This window comes from Ascaphus truei, chromosome 3 (genome assembly GCF_040206685.1).
Source record: "Ascaphus truei isolate aAscTru1 chromosome 3, aAscTru1.hap1, whole genome shotgun sequence".
Lineage (NCBI taxonomy): Eukaryota > Metazoa > Chordata > Amphibia > Anura > Ascaphidae > Ascaphus > Ascaphus truei.
The window spans coordinates 199,393,125-199,419,067 of NC_134485.1; the positions used below are offsets into that span (position 1 = coordinate 199,393,125).

Genomic DNA, 25,943 nt, shown 5'->3' on the forward strand with positions numbered 1-25,943 from the left:
ACCATTACCCACACAGAACATGCAAATAATGACAGACACCGTCTGGGGGTATAAAGGCTGATGCTTTGTTTATTTATAAATGGAGATCGCGTAACTGCTAGTCCCTGCCAGAATGCTCAGTAGTGGGTTAAGTAAACCGCCCGCCGGGCCTAGGGCCGGCATCGCGAGGGGGCTCCCGGAAGTACATACTGGTGACTTGCCCCCTCGCTTCAACCCCTAGCTTTAACAGCCCTGAGCCCCTTCTGGCAAGGCCAAGCACTTACCCCCCCTCCCCCCCAACTGCCGCCGCGACATAGGCAAACTTGGTCGAAACAGACCCCTCCTTCAGGAACTTCTGTCCTTGTTTTCAAAAAGTATTTCGGGTTTTACCCTGAAACGAGAGAAATGTTAACAATATTGCTCAAAACATATTGTCCCCTCGCCCCAAGCAATTCTCGCAAGACCCTGCCCCCACCTTGGATGTGTCCCCCCCCCAAATTCTAACATTGTAGGGATGGGCGGGAAACCGCTGCAGCCAGGAGCAAGTGACCATCCTCGCTCCGGGCTGTTAGCTTAAATCACTAGGCCCCTCCCCTGTACCGCCCACGGCCGCCCCAGCGGCCAAATCATGTCCAGCGGGGGCCGCGCCGCCCCGTCATGGCTTTTGCTGCCTATGCAGTCTAGGCAAGCTGCTGACAAGTTAAAAAGAGAGTGGGTCACTCAGGAGGACGAGTTCAGCTCTGTAACGCCTGTATGCCCGCAGACCTGGCCAGTCCCCAGTACTGAGGTGGGTAAGGGTATAACACGCACCCACAGCAGTGAGGGCGTGCCCGGAGTGTGGTAAGTTGCATTGCCGGGCCTGGTGAGAAAAGGGTTCACAATATACAGTACTTGCTGAGTCCGGGGTGCCAGAAGTCGGAGAGTTAATGCCCAAGAGCCAAGGGGCAGGGGCAGGAGAGAGCAGCGTAGTGAGGTCCAAAGCAGAGTCCAGGAGTATAGAGGTACACGTAGTAAAGCCGAGCCGAGATCAAACCAAGGGAATCCAAACAGAGGCTGGAACAGAGAGCTAAGCACAAGTCACTGCACACAGGAGCCACAGAGAAGCTATGCTGAGCGATGACGGAGAGGGCAGACAGGGGTTATAAAGGAACAGGGGCCAATGGTAGCAAGGGGTGGAGCGGAGGCCTGGCTGAGTGGTTGCAGTGATAGGTCCAGGTAAGCAGGAAGAGAGACAGGGGTATGATACCTGGTAATAGCCTGCAGCCGATGAGGGGCGGCGCCAGCAGCATGGGAGGGCAGGTAAGAGGATCGGGTGCGCGCTCCTTCTGTAAGGCTGCCGTGCGCGCGCCCCGATTGCGTGCATGCAGATGCGGCGTGCGCCGCGGAGGGACGGTCTCGGCGTGGAGGAGGCAAGCTGCTGAGAGAGCGGAGACACAGGGCAGGAGGCTACCGTGGGGCTAGAGGTGACGGGGACCCGCTGAGAGGCACGTGTCCCCCGATCCGTTACAAGCTCCAATTAGATGGATTGGGATCTTAATCTGCTTGTTGATGTGGCTTTTATGGGGATTTAATTGGTCCACAATAACACCGACAGATCAAGCAGGAGTGCAAAGCAATGGAAGCGATATACAATAGTGAGATATAGGGCTAAGGGACACTAGAGCCATAAGCATGAGGCTGACGTGTGCCGGGGTTCAATAAGATTCAATACGGGTTGTCGCACTTTGATCCTTTGTTCACTGCCATTCATGTGAATGCGGGACTGAGGTGTGATATCCTGTATTTTAGGGTACTTAATCTCCCTATAGGTGCAGTTGTCTGCTTGCTCTGAGGTCTCTCAACATGGCCTTTACTCTCCAGTGACACTGCTGGGTAAACAGTGGTCGAAATGCACAAGCGCTGCAGCTTCTTCACCTTCTGGCTTAGCATCGCTTAGTAAATATGTTCCTTTGTCTGTTTCCCTGATGTTTTATAGCCTTGCTGAAGGAATATTTAATCGTTTGAAATATGAGGCCGGGGCATTTATACGGGATATTCATCGAAGTCTGTCAGCTGCAAAACTTGTGCAAACACACAACTTTGCAACCGGAGACGTTAATAATAAATATCTAAATGGTTGCAAAAAGTGTGTTGATTAAACTTCTGCAGTAAAGAGATAAGAAGTTTGTAAAGTGGTTGCAAATAATAGATAGTTTTGATTTGGGGGTGGGGGGTATAGTAGAGGTGAATGTATCTGTGAAGCCCTCCCTCTCTGTACAGTGTTGTAGTGAGTTTGCCTCATGATGGGAGCATTTCCCTGCACATGTCTCCGGCTCACCTATCATTCCATTCACATTGTACACAATGCTTCCTCCTTCCTGATTGGCTGGCGGCATTGCTATTAAAGGCTTATGAAATGTGTCACACAGTTCAGCTTGCATGTCTCACTCCTTTACACCCATCTACGTGCAGAGGAAGGTTTGTGGCGAGGCATGGGGACAGCTAGGACACAGAGTCTGACAAAACGACCTGTTTTTACAGCCTCTATCTGAGTTACCTTGGTGTCTTTGTAGCAGCAGAGGAGTGTGGCTGCCTTCATATATTTCCCAACAGGAATTTGTGTGGAATTTGCATAATCTGATGGCAACGCAGCTGGTGAAGTGTGTGTTTGGCATCCTTGCCACTTCTACAAAGCATCTGAAAGAAAGCAACACTGGGATCGCAGATCAAAAACTGTACTCCACAGGTGTATGTCAGGCCTCTTCAGAGGGATTGTCAAAGGCAACAGCATAAAGACCTGGCAGACAGGGCAGCACGCAGCAGTAAGGGCCTGAAACGTACGAGTCTCTGCCGCTCACCTGTGAAACGAAACAACGTCTACACAATTAAGGCAGGTTTGACTACAGTATCAATTGTAACTCAATGCTGGAAATTGGTAAGGGAAACTCTTCTTTATTGTACTGTAGTAGTCGCAGGGGGCAGCTATGCTTTGCAGCAGAGTCCTCTGACAGTGAAGGGCTGAATGTCTTTAAATACCTGTAAAGTTTTAATGGTGTTATTTAAGGTTTGTTACACAAGACGGTTCTCAGATGCAAAACTGCAGCTTTTAATTGCAAAAATGCTCTTCCCGGGTAATAGTTGCTGATCACGTTAAAGAACTTCTCTGGGTAACTCGTCGATACAAAGTGTCTTTGAATCGCTGGGAACTTAATAAATGACTTGCTGACTCACAATCACGTCTTATAGCGCAGATAATGTTGAAATCAATGTTCGCAAACCGCAGCTTTAAAGCTACCTTGCACTTACAAGTTAGCAGCTGAGTATGCAGCACTGTGCGTGGCCATACTAACTTCTGAATACGTTTTATATTAGTATCTGGGTTTTATAATAGTACCTGCCTTACATTAGGATCGGAAAAGCCGGCCCTGGATCTGTTAGATCAATTTTCACAGGACACTACAACTGGGTTTTGCAGGACATGTGCTTTCTAACCCTACAGTATACCTTACTATAATCCTTGGTCTATTTACAGTGTGACTGACCACCTGGGTGTAAGTCGGCCAAACAGGCCGAGCTGGATTTTAAAGTTGGCCTCAAGGCTAAGAGCATGAACTTGCTGTGACTTCTCTGCTGACCATGATTGTGGCTCCAGAGATCAGCCAGTTTAAATGAAAAGGCCTGAGAGGTTGCGTCTCTGCAGGTGGAGCTTCATGACAACCCCATTGACATTGCCACCCAATAAGGACTACAAATGTTTTCTGCTTTCTCAAAGTATTAGGGGATTGCAGACCTGTTGCAAAAAAATGTTTGTTAATACTAGGATTGCCAAAATATCCAGAAGACATTGGGTAAATACAGTACTATGTTAATCTTTTTCTCTCCGTTTTGTTGTTTCTGATAGGTGCATTTTCCCCTAATCTAATGTTCTTTAGCTTTAAATATTTGTATGTGTATAGAGATACTGACAACCTGACTCCATGGTCAAAACCATGGTCTCTGTGGGTCATCTCAGTGCATGCGATTTCACCACAGTCGTCATTTCTATTGAAAATAGAGACGTGCAGAGCCAGGAATGGTATCACATCACCATATTAGCAATGGTTTGAAAACGTGTCCCACAGTACAACCAGCCAGGGCCGCCGACAGGAGGGTCAGCTAGGACTTTTATCCCGGGCCCGGCCTCCCTGCTGGCAACAATACCCTCTCTGAAAGCCCGACCCTCCCCTTCCGTGGCCGTAGCTTCCCTCCTGCAGGACAGAAGAGCCCGCTCCTCTGCTCAGCCCTGCCCCTTTGCTCAGCCCCACCCCTCTGTCCATCCCTTCTCCTGCTGCTTTGCCTCTGCTGACTTGATGGGCTCTGACCATGCTGCTCCAGCAGGCCCATCCAAGGGCCCCAGTTAAGCCCACATGCCCCAGGCCCCCCTTATACCACCCTGCCAGGCCCCTTACCCTCTCTAAGGGGGACCTATGTATGTGTGTGTATATAGCAGAGTCCCCCTCCTTACCTCCCATGAGGGGGAACTGCTGGGTTGTCCGCCGGAGCTCCGTGCAGTATTGAGAGTGTGGGGGTGGCCATATAGTTATTTGCGCATGTGCAGTGCAGCGAGGCGCGCATGCGCAGTCAGGAGTGCGACAGCCATTTTAGTTTTTTCTCCGCAAGGGCTATGAGTCCCAGAATCCTCGGGGGAGAGATCAGGTGGGCTGTACCAGTCAATGGGATTGAGGCAGCCTGAAAGAGACAGGATATCCTTTGGGACAAGGAGCCAGCTTGATCATTCTGTACAGAGGCACCAAGGAGACATGTAGTGTCCAGGGAGCAGTAGCTTCCTGGGCTAGGCCTAGACCTTGCCCCCTAGGCCGAATCATATTACAGACAGTGTTGTAGGGAAGGCCCCAGATAGGGACGCTCCCCTTTATACTACCACTGTACTACTGCGCTGGTGACAAGAAGGCCACAAGCCCTATAGACATTTTGTAAGACCCTCCTGCTGGAGCTCACATGGCAAGGAGGATCCAGACCCTTTAGGAGAGAGGGGATTTGTGTTGGAGGGCAATACATTTCATGGAAAGGGCAATACATTACCAGGCAGTACAATGCTTTCCATATACAGTATGCGTCAACAGATCAGCCTTTTTATATTTTTTTTCAAGTTGCCATGTGTTAAAATCTCAGCATATTCTTGTTCTTTTTTTTACTGATGCCAACATGTATCTGCTTCTAGGTGCAGGCTTCCACATAGAAAATACAGCTGTTTCATAAGCTATGTCCATCAGAGGATTAACGAAAAAGCAGCCGAAGACTTTTAGAGTCAAGGTCGTAACGATGGATGCAGAAATGGAATTACATTGTGAGGTGAGTTTGTAATGCTGCCTGTTTTTAGATGTTTGGGAACTCATTTTTATACTGACTTCAATGCTGCTTTTATGTGTAGATTATCACATTTAACTCCTGATTTAGTGGGGGTGGCTTAAAACAGTAGTGGTAATGTCTGATTCAGGGGATGTTCAATGACTGGTAAATATTGTGTCCAAACTCTTTGTGGCCAATATACTTTGACTACTGATCAATACCTTAAGAACTTTAATTCCAAAGGTTACCCCTTCTTTCGGTAACTGCAGTGATGCACAAACTTTTTGTAGGCTTAAGCGAACTTTGTGAATGTTTTTTTAGTTCTGTGAAAAAGATTCCCTTGATCCAAAGATCGCTCAACGCTAAAATGAAATATCAATGGGCATTGAATGTTCGATTAATTTTGATTAACTTTGCTTTACAAATTTCAATTAACTGTGTAAAAACAAAAAACAACAATGTTTTTATTTATTTATTTCTAAATTGTTTTACCAGGAAGTAATTCATTGAGAGTTACCTCTCGTTTTCAAGTATGTCCTGGGCACAGAGTTATGATGACAAATACATGGTTAAAAAAACATAGTTACATTAAGTGTACAGGGTTATACATTAAATACAAGACATTGAATGCACAGTTAAAGATAATATATATTATAGGCGTATGTAACAGTTACAGACCAGATTAAAATGTGAGACAGCTTTACTTTTGAAAGAATTTAGACTGGTGGCGGCTGTGAGAGTCTCCGGTAGACTGTTCCAGTTGTGGGGTGCACGGTAAGAGAAGGAGGAGCGGCCAGATAATTTGTTGAACCTTGTGACAGTCTTTTGGAGTCAGATCTCAGATGATCATCTCAGATGATAAGTGCTGCATGTGGTAGCGGTGAGGAGCTTGTTCAGATAGGCGGGTAGCTTGCCGAGAAAGTATTTGAAGGCAAGACAGGAGAGATTAACTTTGTGCCTACACTCAAGGGATGACCAATCTTGTTCTTTGAGCATTTCGCAGTGGATGTGTGTTGCAGTTGCATTGGAGGACAACGTGGCATATTGAGTTGTAGAAGTTATCAATTTTGCCAAGGTGAGTTTGGGGTCCTGTGCCAGATACTATGTCCCCATAGTCTATAATTGGCATCAGCATTGGCTGTGCGATGCACTTTCTGACCAGCAGACTTGGGGAGGATTTGTTCCTGTATAGTACACTTAGTTTGGCATAGGTTTTGGATATCAGGGTATCAATTTGTAACCCAAAAGTTAAATGGGAGTCAAACCATATGCCCAAATATTTGAAACTAGTAACAGGAGCTGGGATAGTATTAGAGTTGGTTCTGATCTGGAGCTCATTCATTGTAAGCTTTAGAAATGTAGCCTTGGTCCCAAATAACATTGTTACAGTATAGTCTGTGCTTAAAAACAGTTTGTTTTGGGAAATCCAATTTTTAAGTCTCAAAAAGTCAGATTGAAGTACGTGTCCAAGGTCAGAGAGGTTAAGGCTGTGTGCATGTAAGATTGTGTCAGCCGCATACAGTACATGTGTATTGAAGCTCACTTACAAGCTGTACGAAGATCATTAATGAACATTGAGAAGAGTAGGGCCCCCAGAACAGAGCCTTGCGGGACACCGCATGTGATATCCAAGGGGTTAGAGTTAGTGCCCGAGAGACACATGTTGGGAGCTATCTGATAGGTAGGAATGAAACCAGTTTCAAGCATGCTTCCCTATTCCAGAGCACTGGAGTTTGTTTAGCAAGATAACATAATCAACAGTATCAAAAGCCTTTGCAAAATCTAGGAATATTGCACCAGTGAGTTGTCCCAGTTCCATTCCACATTGGATCTCATTGCAAACTTTTAGGAGGGTAGTTACCGTGGAGTGTTTGGGGCGAAAGCCAGATTGGAATTGGCAAGGGATATTTGTCTTGGTATAGTAATCGCTTAATTGAGAGTGAACACATTCTTCCATGACTTTGGATAGTATTGGGAGAAGAGAGATTGGCCTGTAGTTTGAGACAGTGTTTTTGTCCCCACTTTTGAAGATTGGGACAACTCTGGCAGTTTTCCAGGTCTTAGGGATATGGTCTGCAGACAGAATAGAGTTGATTAGGGAAGCAAGAGGTTTGGCAATGGCTGGGGCACCAAGTCGTAGGAACTTAGATTGCAGTAAGTCAGGCCCACATTGGCCGCTTAGTTTTAATTTGAGGAGCACTTGTGTAATCCCCTCTTCAGATACTGGGCCAAATTGAAGACTGTGGGCAGTGTTGGGAGAGGGTGGGGCTATAGGGGTACTCCCAGAATGAGGTTCACGTATGTAGTTCGGGTTGCATTTTGTTAATAAGTTAGTAGCACACCCACAAAGTATTCATTGAATGCATTTGCAATGTCAGTTGGATTTGTCAAAATAATATCCTCCTTAATGATATCACATGGTTGTTGATGGCTGGAATATATTGTTAATAACCTTCCAGAATTTTGATGGATTCTGATGAAGATTGTCAGAGTAATATTGTGCTTTTGCTTGCCTTGTTTGCCTTGTGCACATGTTCCGCAGGCATCTGTAGTTATTAAGATCCTTGGTAGTGCCAGTTACTTTGTAGCTTTTCCACAGCCCATCCCTAAGATGGGCGAGCGATATGAGGTTAGTTATCCACGGAAGGTGGGCCCCCGTACTCTTATTTTGCATAGTGGAGCATGGGTATCACAGAGTTTCAAGAACTTGGATTGGAAATAGTTGAGTGTGGAATCATGGTTGGGGATTAAGTTGATTCTGTACAAAGGGCAGCTGGTACGATCAGCCAGAAACTGTTGTGGGTTAAAGTTTCTAAATGTTCTAGTTAGAAGAACTTTTGGGCTTCATTGAAGTTATCTGATTTTCCTTACACAATACACTATTGCATGGTTACTGAAAATATCAGGTAAGATGCCAGATGATTGGATTCTGCTGGTACTAGAGGAGAGAATCAAGTCAAGTAAGGAATGATTGTGAGATTTCAGGTTTGTCCGTGTGGGTTGGGAAATGAGTTGCGTTAGGTTAAGTGACTTGAGTTGTATCTGGATTTTCTTGTTTTTATGGTCGAGCCAATTTTAGTTGAAATCCCCAAGAACTAGCAGCTCACTAATTCTTATTCTGAGAGGAAATTGAGCTAAGAAACTGGGTGATATCAGTCAGGGATTGTAGTGGAGCTTTTAGGGGGGCAGTAGATGCCAGCAATAAGAACGGGCTTAGAAAAGGGGAGGCAGATTTTGTCAACTAGGATTTAAAAAGAGAGTGGGATTGGGGGGCAATTTAGCAGCGGAAATTGTAATGTATCTGCAATATAAAATAACACCCTTTCTGCTCCTTTCTTTGACCTGTCTTTCCTAGAAATGGAGTGTCCCTGAATGGCAATAGTTGCATCGAGGGTTTTAGAAGTTAGCCATGTTTCTGTGAGAATTATGGCTTTTTGGAATTGAGCAATTGCAACAAAGACCCAGACTTTATAGAACTAGCAACAAAGTTGAAATGCAATATTGATAAATTCACAAAGGAAATAAGAGATAGAAAACACAATAAATTCATAAGGGATGTTAAGGACTTCAAAACTGGAAAGTTTTATAGAATAAATGCTAAAAGACAGAATATGGAACCACATGGTTCATCTACGGAATGGGATAGCTCGGATACTGAAGGAACCAACCCACGTGGTACCACAGATCCGAACGACTCCCATGACAATAGATCTTTTGTAGGTATACCACGGATGGGAAGGGGGGGAAGATCACAGAGAAAGAGGGGGACGACAAGAAGGGGCCAAGGCCAAGTTAAAAGATCGAGAGGTGTGGGAGTACAGAGGGAGAGGCAGGAGAAGGAATCGCTTTTAACTGCATTGCTGGACCAAAATAAGCTCAGAGTGGAAGTGGTTAATTTAAGAACAATCCAATTAACATCAGATCAACTTAGTGTTTTAACTTAATGTTTTAAAAAAAGGCCTATCCTTAACTCTGGCTGGAAACAAGCCCTGCACAAATTTTATAACAGAAGAGAGGCACATCTACTCTCACCCGAACTGTTGTTATTTTTGGATGACCAAAATAGACAAAACTTCCAAGATCTGATTCCTCTCCAATCAAAAAATGAGAGGGAACCAGACCATGGCCTATTCACATCCCTCAAACCTCAAAGTCGCGTTATGCCCCCCACCCCCTCTCAGTTCAAATGCTAAATTGAGGTATTCTTGAAATTAGTGACCAAAGACTTTGAACAGCTATATATATATGGGGTGCTCAGGACAATATGTCCTCTATAGAAAGAAAAGCCTTAAAAGAACTGACTGAACTGAAGGAAATTATAATAAAACCATCAGACAAGGGGGGAAATATTGTCTTTTTGGACGAAGGAGATTATTTAAGGGAAAATCTTAAATAACTTAGTGACAGAACATGTTATGAGGTTCTTACAAGTGACCCCACCATGACCTACTTAAGGACCTACAAATGATCCTAAAGTAAGGACTCTTAAGTAAGGTCATTACTGAGCAAGAATACAAGTACATCTTGGTAAAAAAATCCAAAAGTAGCTATATTTTACAGCATCCCTAAGCTGCACAAAAACTCATTGCATCCACCTGGGAGACCAATAGTGTCCGGTATAGACTCGCTTTCAAAACATGCCAGTACATATTTAGATGCAGTACTCAGACCTTTTGTCACCTGTCTCTCCTCCTATACCAAGGACACTACAGATGTGCTTAAAAAACTGGATGTGATTCAAATGTCAGCAAATACTCTATTGGCATCATTGGATGTTGAATTATTATACACCAGTATTCAACTCCAATAGGTGTAGTATCTGTATCTTATTTTTTAAGAGCTAGGGGCACTGAACATTCAAATCATAATGAGTTAATTGTTGATCTCCTAAAATGTGTTAACTACTTCTTATTCAATGGTAAACATTATCACCAACTGCAAGGCATGGCTATGTGCACAACGTGTGCCCCCACGTAAGTGGACATCTATTTAGGATGGTGGGAGGAAGCCCCTGTCTTTTGTCAGGAAATGTCCATCCATACGCAGGACATAGAGTTATGGTCACGATGTATCGATGAAGTTCTGGTGCTGTGGAAGGGAACAGAGTCGGAATTCCATACGTTTGTCAAAATATTCAATAACCATTTTAATTTGAGACTGACAAGCGAGATTAACTCTGCAAAGATTGTTTTCCTGGATTTGGAGATCACAAAAGACAAAGAAAGGATAGTGCAGACAACTGTCCACACTAAAATAACAGCAACTAACAACTTGCTTATGGCATCGAGCCACCATCCAAAGCTCCTAATACAGGGGATATCGGTCGGGCAATTTCTACAAGTTAAACAAATAGTTAAATTCGAGCAACAATCTATGATTGTGAGTCAAAAGTTCTCTAATAGAGGATATAGTCAAACTTGTATTGACAGAGCATATAATAGGGCTAAGAAGACCGAACGCAATACTTTACTTTATGGTAACATCAGCCAAAAAACTGATAAAAATCCGATTTAAAATAATCAGTACGTATAACAAACAATAGCAAGAATTAAGAAAGGTGCTGGTGACACATTGGCACATTCTTTTAGAGGATGCGGATCTCAAGAAAGCTCTTCATACGACTCCCTCAAAAACAGATAGACGTGCACAGAATTTGGCTGACCAGCTGGTACACAGCCACTATCAAGGGACAACAAAAAGACACATGGTTAAAATCTAAGGCAGTGGGCACGTATCGCTGTGGCACTTGCAAGGCATGCCAACACATCAATTCCTCCCAAACATTTCAGAGCTGGAATAATACTAAAACTTTCCATATGAAGAAATGTACTAACTGTAAGACTGCGGGAGTAATTTATCTGGCTACGTGCAGCTGTGGGGTCAAATACGTTGGTAAGACCTCACTGCCAGTTCAGAAGGCGTATTCTAGAACATGTCAGCACAATTATCAACAGCTATGATACTCCCATAGCAAGACACATCAACTCAGTTCACAGAGGAAATGCTTCATGCCTGACATTTCAGGGAATCAATCACATCTCCCTGGGGATAAGAAAGGGAGACTTAGATAATGCCCTCTTAAGATCAGAGGCAAAATGGATATATATGCTAGGCTCATTGACCCCACAAGGTCTAAATGAGGGTTTTGTGTATACAGCATTCCTATAAAAGATCCAGCAATTGAGATGAGTTTACCACATTCAAGGGCTAATGCAGAATTGACAAATTTGCTATTTAAGATGGACATTATCTATACATGATCTTCGTGTGTGTAAATGCCTTTCACTACCCAGTCAATGATGAGGGGTTAACCTAAAATAAGAGTGAGCAAGAACCTACAATTTTATGATGGTTTGGAGTGATACTAACCTTTTTGAGGTTCATTTGATTAACACAAATCTGTGTAAAGAAAGATAAACAGTATTACTATGTATTCATTTATCTCACATATAACCCTATAATATGTATCTATACAACAGATATATGAATCACTGACATTGAAGATCAATATCCATTATAAATATTGGTATTTGGGTGGATATAGAGATCTGCATTATATAGGTCCCTATACTGTCATCCTCCTAAACCCTCTAGACATGATTGAATTTCACAACGGTAAAGAGTATAGCCACATGAAGGAACAACATAGTCTTACAATCAATATTTGGCTTTACCAACATAACGTCTTTAGGACCCGGAGGAGTTTCCAGTAATTATGCCACAGGCATTATACACAATGTGGCATTGCAAAGGTTAAGATGGAAGTCATTAATACCCGAGGCAGAGGCAACATTAATATGCAAGCCAGAACATGATTTAATAGATTTCTAAGTGTAGGATATCTTCCTATTTTTAGTTCAGAGCAGTCTCTACTGACATCATGACAGGGAGTTTGAATATAGCCAACACCAACTATATCTAATCATATTTACCTCCTCAGTTAAATCGGGTTGTCATGACAACCCAGACGCATAAATAGTTTGCAGCAACGGAGATCCGCCCACCCCCGAAGAAGTTCGTGCAAGAACGAAACGCGCATCGGGTAGTGATGACGTCATGGTCATCAGTTCAGTAGCGCGGCTGCAACGCAGGTTGAAGTCACATTCTTACAGCTCCATTACAAACTTTAGGTTATCTATACGGCTGAGCAAGTTAATAAAGATGTGGGCCCACGAGGTAGCCACTAGCAGAGAGACAGAACTTGACTAGTTAACATACAGAGATTACTAGTGTCATTACTCTCTCTCTCACTGTTTTATTAGTTTCACTCACGCTGCAGATTTCAAAGTAACCTTTTCTTTGATAGTCTTGCGGCATGCTATTCACGCTCTACGGACAGGGTGCTGCATTTTAGCAACACAGCGAGTCAGTTACCACTGTCTCCAATACCATCAGGGGACCTCTGCAGATCCTATTCACATGTTTTTTCACCAATGTATATATGCACTTATTTACCTCTATAGCTTTATTACTTAATGTAATTATTACTCAGTTACTAACTGTGAATTATCCCTTCTTGTATACTATACAGTACCTCTAGTATCACTGAGGCTTTGCCTATAGTGCCGCCGACAGCGACACGATGGGTGACGTCACCCGTCGCCATTGGCGAAAGTTATGTTTCGCCGGTTGGCGGCATCGCAGGATTCCCGCAATTTGATTTGTTCAAGGGCCGTCACATGACGGCCCTTGAAAAATCAAATTTTGCCGGCGTCGGGTTTTCGCGACGGCAACGTCACTCCGTCGCTTGTTGCCGTCGCCTGCACTGTAAGCGCACGCAGCAGCGCAGCAATGTATTTGTTTTCGGGCGACATCGCGTCGCCGGCACTATAAGCGCGGCCTTAGATACAAGGTGTACCATAATATAGAGAGCCTTTGATACCTATTTCAATCAAGGGCTTGGTGGTACTCAGGGGAGGTAAGGGAATTATCCCAGCCCACACTACTGGAAGGTGTTACGTCTAAAGCGCCAATTAGGTTTTAGATTTTAATTCGTTTTTCTTATTTTTCTATCTAAAATCATTAAACATTTATTATTTTACATTTAGTGGAGGACTCCATCTCTTTCCAGTTTATGATTACGTTTCCTATATACAGTGGAGATTGAGTGCATTGCTAAGGGATCCTTTTCCTTTTTCTTTCAATATATCCAATCCCAGTTTGCACGCCTTCAATATTCATTAGTATTAGCCTGAGCAGGGGCCACCCCCCCTTTCTGTTTTAGGAGTTAGCCATGTGTCTGTGACTTTGGGTTTATGCATAAGGCTGAGTCCCCGCTGGCGCTGAGCATGAGCGCCGGGTGTCCTGCATTTACACGCGCGCGGGGGGGGGGCATTGCGGCTAGTTGAGCGCGCTGGAAAGTTAGTTTTTTTGTTTACCAAAGCGCTGACTGCGGGTGAGCGTGTGTGCCCGCGCATGAGCGCACAGCGTGAGCGGGGACTTGCATATATCTATATATTTGCAGTGTCCAGAAGTCAGGGAGCGCAGACACCAGGATGAACATATGGGGAGAGAGAACAATAACACAAATGAAAGTGCAATCCTGTATGATAGGGAAATTATGCAACTGGGAATGGGAACATATACAGTGGATAAAAGAGATGTGTACAAATAGCCACTGCTATAGTCCCATGGGATGGGAGGATGATGCAAAAGAAAATGTACACATCACACAGTGGTTGAAATTAAGAATAGCCACACAGGTGTAGAAAATGGCAAAAAAGGTTTAGTTGATGAACATCAGGAAGCACACGGATGCAGTGGGAACTTACAATCAAGCCCCAGAAATCAGGCAATTGAAATAGAGCTTAGTCTGTGTCCGTTGTGGGAGATGTAACCTGTATGCGTAGTGGCTGCTGCAGGGGGGTCAGGCTGCGCCGGCGGTTCCTCCACTGCCAGCCACCGCAGGACTTCCGGGTTTGGTTCTCTCCACCAGTCTTCCGCACCACGTGACTGCGTCACACTGCGGGCACAGCAGTCTTCTATAAAAACAGGAACCGTGTGCTTCCTGATGTTCATCAACTAAACCTTTTTTGCCATTTTCTACACCTGTGTGCCTATTCTTAATTTCAACCACTGTGTGCCTTCAACCAATGTGTACATTTTTTTTTGCATCATCCTCCCATCCCATGGGGCTATAGCAGTGGCTATTTGTATACATCTCTTTTATCCACTGTATATGTTCCCATTCCCAGTTGCATCATTTCCCTATCATACAGGATTGCACTATCATTTGTGTTATTGTTCTCTCTCCCCATATGTTCATCCTGCAACTATATAAGGATCTATAAGGAAGATCCATTGAAGGTCGAGCTGCAATCTGACACTGGTCGTATATTATTTTATCTTTATTTTCTATTTCATATTCTGCATGTTTTTTTATTATACTGTATTATTTCCTCCCATCTGGAACACCCGGAGGAGCGCCTGGTGATTTCTGTGTTCTTATATATCTATATATGTAAGTAACCGCCGCAAGCGCCACCCGCTCAGCGCCAGCAGGGACGCAGCCTAAGGCACCATGCCCTTAGTTCATTCAGTTTGGGCAGCAGGCTCCGGATATTTATATAGGCGACACATAGACCTTTTTGGAATTTGAAAGGGGGTATTCTCAGGGGTATGGGACAGAGCTAAAAAGGGAGGGCCCGGGTTATGTTCAACATCACCTTCATTAGAGAGTAACAGTATATATAGAAATTTGAGTAGTGGTTTGCAAGTTGTAACTTTATGATGTTTGCCATTAGAATGAGCGGTGGTTGATGTGCTGTTTTTCAGAGTTCTCCACCAACATTCAGTACATAGTGCAAAGCTTTTGGGTAATCCAGGGTGTATGGTGATATTGGGTGTGGGCCCTGAGAGAGGTGTTTGTAGTGGATAGATAGAGTTAGGCTAAGGCCCCGCTCCCTCAGTCAGCGCGCCCGCACTGCAGACAGGCGGGGCGCTGACAGACACAGAGCGCGATATGCGGTCTGTAGGGAGCGGGAGCGGGAGGGGGGCGTGGCTTGAGCGGAGGGACCCGCTACTCCCCCCTCCCCCTCCCTCCACGGGCTCGGGCTGCAGGAGGGAGCTGCTGCTGGAAGGTAAGCAACAAAACACACACCACCCCACCCCCTTCCTTGCTTCCTGACAGCTCCCGCTTCCACCGCTGATTGGCTCATCAGCGCACCACGTGACGCGTCACCGCTCGGGATCACAATTTTCTTGCATCCCCTGGCGGCTGACGCGTAACAGTGTGTAGTGAGCCAGCAGCGAGGGGGGACTGGGACCTGCTTGGGAGGATTCCCCTGCTGGTGGGGAACTCTCACGCGGCCGCCCGCGCTGCCGGGCGCAGCGGGTCCCAGCCCTAACATTTCCATGTGGTCACAATAAAGAACAGAGTTGAAATAAGCAGCAAGGTCATGATTACAAAGGTAGGTAGTTTTGCATGAAGCTGTTGTGAGCCAAGTGAGTGTGTGCAGAGTTAACAGCAGAGGTTTGCCTTTTCCTTGACAAAATGTCTTGCTGCATTTGCAATGCTAGGGCCTGTTCAGGGTTTGCAGAGTTCGCAGTGTTGCTGTTTCACTACTTAAACAATATACAACAATTTGAGCTGTCTCGCTAAAATCTTTGGCTCATCTCTAATTAACATGTAATCATGTATGTCAGACAGCATCTGTACTCTAAAAAATAGTGATCATATTTAACATAAATGCAGATACCTGAAGTGTGTATTTGTACTCAGATCAGGATTAAAGTCAGTGAGGCCATTGCTGGAAATAACATAATAAAGCTATCACCAATAATCTGTAATAGGGGTGCTCAAATCCAGATCAGGTTTTCAGGATATCCCTGCTTCAGCACAGGTGGCTCAATCAGTGGCTCAGTTGATGATTGACTCAGCCTCTGATTGAGCCACCTGTGCTGAAGCAGGGACTGATTGAGCTACCTGGGCTGAAGCTTTGATATTCTGAAAACCTGGCCTGTTGGGGGGCTTGAGGACTGGAGTTGAGCAGCTTGAGGACTGGAGTTGAGCACCTCTGCTAGGCTATACCACTGTATCTATTAGTATTTCATAGAGCAGCATGTACATTAAAACTTACAAACAAAGCGCGATGGCAAAGCTCTGCATCTGGCAGAATGTGGCTCTCTGCTCCTGCTAGTTTCATGCTAGATGCTTGGGCAGCCAAGTGCAATATTTCACACTGAAACTCACTTGTCACTTAAGCTAATGTAAATAAATATGGTGCAGATGTTATAAATGCCTGTTTGTCAGCCTTTAAATGTACCTAAAATGACATTGCAATAAGCTTGTGGCCGTTCCACTCCTAAATGTTTTCTGGTCGGGAGAACCAGTTGGCCAGACCTGCGCTATGGACCACTCACTATTTAATGCTATTGACAGTGACCAGCAATCGCGTTGCAGAGTATTTTGCGATGACTTGTTTACCATGCAAAACATTCTGACTGTGATACATACACTAAAGGGTTATTATGCTCACGTGTTTCATAATGTGCTATAACCTGTTAAAACATGTACAATCGCGATGGATTGTTAATAACCTCATGTTGCTGCAATGGTCATGTCTTAAAGGCACTTAATGATTGCAACTGCCGTCACATAATGTTTAATCCTTATACCGCAGTTTAATAATACATCTATGTAGGGGTTTAATACTATAGGTACTGTAGGTCTATGGGATGCTAAGATGTGACGTACAATGGAAAACATTTGAAGACCTGAAACCTGACTTTGCTGAACGAAGAAACGCATGAACAGACATGGCAGATATTTTCATAGCAATAGGAAAGTTTGTAACTTTGTTCTGTAAAACTATATACATTTTAACTTGGCCAGTCTGTCATTGGTGAACATACGCACCAAGGATAAAAGGGCAGGACATATCTGGTTGAGATGTACTGGGGTACATGAAGAGTACTATACAATAATAATAGCATGTTCTAGTATAGTGCTGCTAGTTTTACATAGCGCTTTACATTTTGCAGGCACAGTCCCTGCCCTGTGGAGCTTACAATCTGTTTTTGGTGCCTGAGGCACAGGGAGACAAAGTGACTTGCCCAATGTCACAAGGAGCTGACACCGGGAATTGAACCAGGTTCCCCTGCCTCAAACTCTCAGTGCCAGTCAGTTGTTACTCACTGAGCCGCTCCCCCTCCCCAAGAGGAACTACAGTATTCACTGGCCAGTATAATCCCTTTTCCTTTTGACCAACATCTCTGCAAGATGACAATAGCAGGGAAGTCATTTTAAATTGATTAACTTTTTCTCTGCTTTGACCATCATATTATGATGAGCCATCTTCCAAACCAACAAATTGTGAAAACTAAGTCCTCCAGTACAATCAACTAGCGGTGCGCAAACCGGGGGGTTCGCCCCCCAGAGGGGGCGCAAAAATATTCAGGGGGGGGGGTTGCAGGGGTCCCACGCTTTTCACAAAAGGCATTTAAATTAATGACGGGGATCGCATGAGGCCTCTGCAACTTTACTTACCTTGTCTTCAGCGACGCGTCACCATGGCAACGCGGCATCAAATGAAGCCGCGGGGTCATGTGATGTCACTTTGGCATGGCTAACGTGACCCCACGACGTCATTTGACGCCGGGAGCCGGAGAGGAGGTAAGGGAGGGGGGTCGCGAGCAGGGAGGGAAGCAAGAGGAGGGGCGCGGGCAGGAAAGATTGCACAGCGTTGCATTAAGGGAAACAACAAAATTGTGTGTATATATATATATATATATATACATATACTACATATATATACATATACATATATAAACCCTGTCTTCCCATATGAGAAGGCACAAAAGCAGCAACACTCAGATATAGCAAAAAAACATGTATTAGCAGTGACAAAACAGCACACTATAAACCCAACGTTTCGGTCCTGGCAGGACCTTCCTCAGGGGAGGAAATGTGTTGCTGAGTGTTGCTGCTTTTGTGCCTTCTCATATGGGAAGACAGGGTTTCTATATTGATTTCTATGGAGCATGCACCTTGACTTTACATTTGTTGCTTGGAGTGCTGGCTGCTGCATTTTGTTGTGTGTATATATATATATATACATATATATATATATATATATATATATATATATATATATATATATATATATATATATATATATATATAAAATAAAATGTAGATTCCTTACCATTTTATTCAATATTATATGGGACAAGCACCGGCTTTCTACCTTTATTGCGAGTGATATCTGCCTTTGTGTGTGTATATATATATATATATATATATATACAATGTGCAGCATATGTATGTATATGTGAGTGCATATGTGTGTACATACAGTATGCACATTTGCACTATTCCCTGACAACATTCCTTATAGGGATCACCAGACATAAAATAGTTATAGTTTTTTTTATTTGATAGAAATGTTGTCTCATTCACTGTCATGTCCCACACACTCCCCCTCACGTCTCCTTAATGTCTAGGCTGCCTTTGCATTTCAAAAAAAGAATAGCCTACAGTATGTCTCTACTTTTAATTTTCACTCCAGGCTTATTTTATTTACGACTTCCTCTATACATCCATTGTAACCAGATATCCCTCTATATCTCACAGTATATTATATTTCTGTATTTCTGCCATACCATGAAGGATCCTGAGAAGTTCGAAAGCTTGTAACATATCAACTACTTGTTGGTCCAATTAAAGGTACCAGACCACCAACTCCCCCTCCCTCCTTTGTTATTACAACAAAATTGAGTGTGCACTACCAGGCTTAATATGTGACTTTCTCAATCTTTATATTCCATTCTTTCCACTTTGTCATTGCAGAGTCCCAACTGTTGACACTAAATATGCATATATGTACTGTTTTCAGGTAATTACTGTGACAGGCATGTTATTGTTTCAGCCATGTATGGGTAGTTACTCTGACTAATGCTGATTAATTGCATTTGCACTTTATGAAACAATACATCTGTATTTTCTCTGTCTATGATGATCTGGTTGGCAAGATGGCCATCTGTGTTTGCAGAGTATCTGTGTTTGTGTACTGTATGTGTGTGAGGGAGTAGACAAGAGGTTAAAAAAAACGCTCTCACTTTAGCAGACCAAACTAACCACACCCCAGCTGGAAGATCTGCTACTGTAGCTGATTGGAAAGGGGAGGTTTAGAACACAGACAGCAGATTTCTTCCAGACTGTCTTTTGCTCTCAACCTCTGAGGAAACAGGTTGCATAGAGCCTGGCTGAGGGGAGAGCCTGAACTCCCTGTTGTGTACCTGGAACTAAGGACTATTGTTTTTATTGCAGACGTATGCCTTTGGCTTTAACTGCTTTATTCTCTGCTCATTAAGAGTATGCGACAACCTGCTTCCCTGGTAAGGGAAATAATGGACCTTTCATTGCAGGAAAGTGGTGTTTAAGCTCTTTTCTGACCATGAGTGCTGAGAAATTTTTACCTACTTGGATCATTTTTGTCCTGACTTTTTGGTTAAGAAATAACTTCTGTAGTACTGTATAAGGGCAGTGATGTTCAATCATTAAGAGATATATATTTTTTAGACGCATTCATTCCATGTGCTCAGAGTTTTTTTAGTTTTTTTATTCCTGTAATGTGATATATTGCAGAATGTCATCATTCTGCACGTGGAGGAGGCTCTGTGTGTTGGGGATAAGATAACCGTGTACGGGGAGGAGGCTCTGTGTGCTGGGGATAAGATAACCAGGCATGGGGAGGAGGCTCTGCATGTTATGGGAAGGAGATAACCAGACAGGGGAGGAGGCTCTGCGTGTGCTTGGGATAAGATAATCAGACAGGGGAGATGGCTGTGTGCTGGGGATAAGATAACCGGGCACGGGGAGGAGGCTCTGCGTGTGCTTGGTATAAGATAATCAGACAGGGGAGATGGCTGTGTGCTGGGGATAAGATAACCGGGCACGGGGAGGAGGCTCTGCGTGTGCTTGGGATAAGATAACCAATAATAATGGGGTAGGGGGAAGAGAGGGAGAAACCATCCGCATTAGCCTAATAATAATAAAGTATATAGTGATATACTGTGGTGCAAATAGGGATAAATATACTAGTAGAAAACAAACGGAAGTTCCCTAATGAATGCACTCACAGTCATTAGTAATGTGAAAAGGAATAGAATTAAAACCCTTTTAATAGGAAATAATCTAAAATAATATTGTACAGAACAGTTTGGTATTTATATCCATCACTTCACTTAGACCACATACATATGCTGACTTTTATATCTATAAATGCTCATTTGCTAACTTCTTTCTTTTGTGTCCTTTATGTAGCCATGTCTGGTTTGGCTACCAGTCTGCCCTCCCTGACACAAAAGTATTGGTAAGAGCAGGCACTGCCAGTACCAATTATGTGGGTTCCCCACACGGGCAGCTTCCTTGAGTGACAGGGGAGGAGGTGGGGCTAGGTCTATGTTCTGCCCAATCCTGGGTTCAGACCTAGTACCTTCCCCCTAATGTACTTAAGGGAGTTGCCCTTAATTCTTTAGTGTCTCTACAGTGAGAAAGACAAGGTATCAAGCAGAGCTGCTCTGCACTGGGAGGCCCTGGTCCTCGTACTTAAGGGGCAGAGTACATGATTACCTTTTCCCCTTGTCCTGCTAGAGTGCTGGGGAAGAGCAGGGACTGCTGCGGGGGCCCTTGACCTGTAGTGAAAGTCCAGTAATCATCCTAAGTTTGGAGACCAGATCAGTGAATGTATTGGGCAGGGACTGCCTTGATGCTGTGTGCGCAGAAGAATCAAACCGGTTCCAGTTATCTATACCTCCCGCTTGGTGTGTAATCTTTCTGGGGGGGAGAGGAAACCGTTCTACTGTAGGAGATTACCTCCATATATCTGGAGCCTACAGCAGATGGAGGCGCTGTGTACCATGGAGTAAATGTTGGGTACATACCCCAGAAGCCTGTCCTGCAGTCCCCACAACCATTGGCGGACCACTCAGGATTCTGTGAGCCAACAGCACGCACCATACATCTGTAATGGGGGGTTCTCCCAGAGGGGTGGGGATGGAATGGAATAACTGCAGTGAAGTATAATCTCCTTGGATGATCAATGCTGGCTCTATTATTTGAATATCATTTGAACCAATATATGGTATTAATCTTTTTCCTCCGATATAATTATCTCCGGGGAAAAATTTACTATGAAGAGAAGGAGCTGTATTTAGACAGTAAATGGTACACAGATTTAATATTAAAAAAAAAAGTTATTTACAAAACATACTTGGATAGCGTAACCACGACTCGACCATCTAATGTGGTGGTTGTGCTAATATAATAGCTAAACCTTGCTTGGCAATTGTAGTTTGATTAATATCCTAAGATGTTCTAACTTTACAAAAATGAATATTAATGTAATATCAAGTGGATAACAATTGTAAAAAATTAGTAATCAAATAGTAAACCTTTCGGATCTAATTCTCAATGATGATCAGGTTTAAGGCACTAAGTAAAGGCCTTTCTTTTTCACCAAAAGAGACAGGCTCCAGGGTACACACAAACTGAACCCAGTCTTCCAGCACTCAATCACAACAAATGTATAATTGTAAATTTAAAATACTTTATTAATAACCATGAATAAAAAATAGGGTGTTAAAACGTAATTAAATGGTGTATTTCAACAGCACGTGACTGTATCCTTTATAGCCCACCTAAGGCTAGGTGGGTGGATGTAATAAGATCCCTTATAGATATTCGGCCATTCCCCTCCTGCACACGCGGGAAGCCTGTTTATTTAAATGTAACAGCTTATGGATATTGATCCGCGTTACTAGACTTTCGGCTTCCCTCGGTGTGCATGTTCACTCTGGTTTGCACCTTGTAACTGTACCGCGGGATCCTCCTACCTCAAGGGGTCTTTGATTCACTCACCTGCTAGATAGGCATGTCCTCGAGCATATCAGCGCTGATATAACCAAGATCAGCGCTGATATAAGGGACCATGCGATTAACAGAAAGACCAGCTCCTCTATATTTGGTTTAGGGTATATAGCTGTTCTATATGGGAAGGGGGGTGGGGTGATCATACACTGAATTTATCCCTATATTAACCCCACATATACCCGATCTATACATCAGCTGTTATTGTTGGCATTTTGTAAGTGCATTTACATGTTATCTGCTGAGTAGCTTCTCAGCATATTATAGCTGTCGTGCATATATTAGCCTCACTAGCCAGTGTGGACATCAGTTGTGCCACCACAAACACAGTGGAGGTTGCTTTTACACTAGCCGCCTCACCCCGCGCACTACATCACCCTGTTATGTGAAGGGTGATTATCTGTGTGTGCAGGGCTTTCTCATGTGGCTTCTAACATAATGGCTCAACACTGACTGGATAGTACAATGCACAAAGAGGCTCACACTGACAAATTACCACCTATACCTTTCTGAAGCGAGGGTGTGCCTTATTGGTTTATATTAACCCCATAAACACCACTGCATCATTAGTGCCAGTAATGATGTTTTTACATCAAACACCTTTTTGCAGTATAGGTGCTCTGGTAACTATATCATATGCCTTAGCAATGTCGACCGGTATATACCTTACCTGAGTGTTTGCCTATTAGTCTGCGCAAATTCTATTGTGTGGGCAATATATGTTTCTACCATAGACCTAGCACTGACAGCGCTGGAGAGTTTATGTAGCAACCAGTGCAACCTCAATCAGGGGCAGATATGGTCTTACCTATCGCATACCATGCCACAGAACATCTATAATTTCAGTTTATCAATTGCGTGTGCACTACACGCCCAGATACACTAACATTGAGATTATCTTTAAGGTGAGCTCTCATAGGCTCTGTTACTATACCTTTAAGGAAGCTATAACTTATAGCGTTTTGATCCCGAATATCTATAAGGGATCTTATTACATCCACCCACCTAGCCTTAGGTGGGCTATAAAGGATACAGTCAACTGCTGTTGAAATACACCATTTAATTACGTTTTAACACCCTATTTTTTATTCATGGTTATTAATAAAGTATTTTAAATTTACAATTATACATTTGTTGTGATTGAGTGCTGGAAGACTGGGTTCTTTTTTCTCCTATATGATACAATCAGTCTCCATCCAGTCAGCACCTCACTGTGGTCAACACTAGCTGTGCGGGTTTTCTTTGCATGTAGCTACACACAAACTGATCCTGATCTCTTGCTTGACCAAACAAAAATAAAAAATCATGGTCCCAATGTAGAAAAAAGTGAAAAATCTTTATTGCAGCATACAAAAGTGAACAGTATAAAACCTCCCACGTGTTTCAACCAATGACTGGTCTTTCTCAAGGAGTAACAAAATGTGGTCAGCAAGAACTCCTATATAGGTGCTAAACAATTAAAATAAACACAATCAAACAATACAATAAGTACTGATTATAGTAAAAGAACCATAATAAAACATGATGCTAGAAACATCAAGATAGGGATAATGATTGTGCAGAACCATATTGCTCAGGATTAGATCAATAAGACTTATCAATATGTAAATGCTTACAATTGATGTTTCAGCAGTAATAAGATATAGATAATGAATTCTGATACCATGGTGATTAAGCTAATACCCCTAGCCTGGAACATTGACATACTGTAAATCATAATATATAGAGCCACAAAGTATTCTGCAGTGCTATAATAACATTCCCAATATCAAAATAAACTATAAGAGTCATAGACCCCATAGTAGTTGAGAAATATGGTAAGCTAAAGGGATGGCTGATAATGAAAGCGAATATCTTAAGCAAAGGCCTGTGATTGCTTATAAGGAAAAACAGTCAACACACTATATAATAGTAATAAGTGTCCGTCATTAGTAGTATATAGAAAATAATATACAGATGCATATAAATTCATAGAGAATAACTGGATTGCATTCAAATCAAACACCCAATAATTATGATATTTTAAGTATCAAATAGTAATAAAGAATGACAGCAAATAGTGTGTAAAGAGACAAATTGATGATGGAATAAAAAACATAACCAAGCTGAACTAACACAATGGTAGAGACCGAATATAGAGTATATAAAAAAAGGGGGAGGAGCCTTAGAAAATAGAATGAAAATGGTTCTGCATCATAGGAAGCAATTGATTACAATCCCGCTTGGTGTGTAATCTTTCTGGGGGGGGGAGAGGAAACCGTTCTACTGTAGGAGATTACCTCCATATATCTGGAGCCTACAGCAGATGGAGGTGCTGTGTACCATGGAGTAAATGTTGGGTACTTACCCCAGAAGCCTGTCCTGCAGTCCCCACAACCATTGGCGGACCACTCAGGATTCTGTGAGCCAACAGCACGCACCATACATCTGGTAACGGGGGGATCTCCCAGAGGGGTGGGGGAAACACCGTTACATATATAATCCGTATCATTAGTTCCAATGGAATAACTGCAGTGAAGTATAATCTCCTTGGATGATCAATGCTGGCTCTATTATTTGCATATCATTTGAACCAATATATGGTATTAATCTTTTACCTCTGATATAATTTATCTCCGGGCAAAAATTCACTATGAAGTGAAGGAGCTGTATTTAGACAGTAAATGGTACACAGATTTAATATAAAAAAGAAGTTATGTACAAAACATACTTGGATAGCATAACCACGACTCGACCATCTAATGTGGTGATTGTGCTAATAAAATAGCTAAACCTTGCTTGGCAATTGTAGTTTGATTAATATTCTAAGATGTTATAATTGAACAAAAATTAATATTAATGTAATATCAAGTGGATAACAATTAATGAAAAAAAAATTAGTAACCAAATAGTAAACCTTTCGGATCTAATTCTCAATGATACTCAGGTTAAGCCACTAAGTAAAGGCCTTTCCTTTTCACCATCTGAAAATTTCCAATTATTTGATTGGATAAAAGATACACACATGTTTGGGAGAAAGCTCCTGTTACATAAGTTCTTCAAGCATAGAGAATTGAATCAACTAAGAGCGGAAGGTTTAGAAAACTATGCTGAATTAGATCAAGGAAACCAGGGATCTTGCACTTTTACAAGAGGAGGGTTCAAGAATGTTGGGTGAAGGCCCTTTTTCTCAATTAAAACCTAAATCCAAGTTTACACCAACGCTTGAAACTAGCTCCAACATATTAACATTTATTAAGCTAGTTACGAAGGACCTATAATAATAATAATAGCATGTTCTTGTATAGCGCTGCTAGTTATACGCAGCGCTTTACAGAGACATTTTGCAGGCACAGGTCCATGGAGCTTACAATCTATGTTTTTGGTGGGTGAGGCACAGGGAGATAAAGTGACTTGCCCAAGGTCACAAGGAGCCGACACCGGGAATTGAACCAGGCTCCCCTGTAGCAATCTGTGTCAGCCAGTGTCTTTACTCACTGAGCCACTCCTCCCAGAAAGAACTAGAAAAACTAATACCTCAAAAGACTTGAGTAATCTAAGTGAAGTTGAACATACTGCTTTAAAAGATCTACAAACAAATCAAGCAATCACAATAAAGCCCTCTGACAAGGGGGGAAATATTGTGATACTGAATACTGTTGATTACGTGAAGGAGAACAAAAGGCTACTGTCTGATAAAAACTGCTACACAGTATTAAAAACCGATCCTACAACACAATATATGAAAGAACTAAAATCTATACTTGATCGAGGTATCCTAACCAAA

At 43.0% G+C, this 25,943-nt stretch overlaps 1 protein-coding gene and 1 pseudogene across 2 annotated transcripts in view; one reads left to right on the forward strand and one right to left on the reverse strand.

Moving 5' to 3' along the window:
- The first annotated feature begins 2,382 nt into the window (after window positions 1-2,382).
- Window positions 2,383-25,943, forward strand: part of LOC142489353 (merlin-like) — a 216,878-nt gene continuing 193,317 nt past the window's right edge. The window contains exons 1-2 of one of the 2 annotated variants that reach the window (XM_075589936.1): window positions 2,383-2,848; window positions 5,180-5,310. In XM_075589936.1, coding sequence (XP_075446051.1) covers window positions 5,221-5,310 — 90 coding nt within the window. In that variant the 5' untranslated portion in view covers window positions 2,383-2,848; window positions 5,180-5,220. Of the gene's footprint in view, window positions 2,894-5,179; window positions 5,311-25,943 lie in introns of both variants that reach the window. The other variant, XM_075589935.1, reaches the window with a different exon arrangement.
- Window positions 10,908-25,943, reverse strand: part of LOC142490571 (F-box/LRR-repeat protein 6-like) — a 43,666-nt pseudogene continuing 28,630 nt past the window's right edge.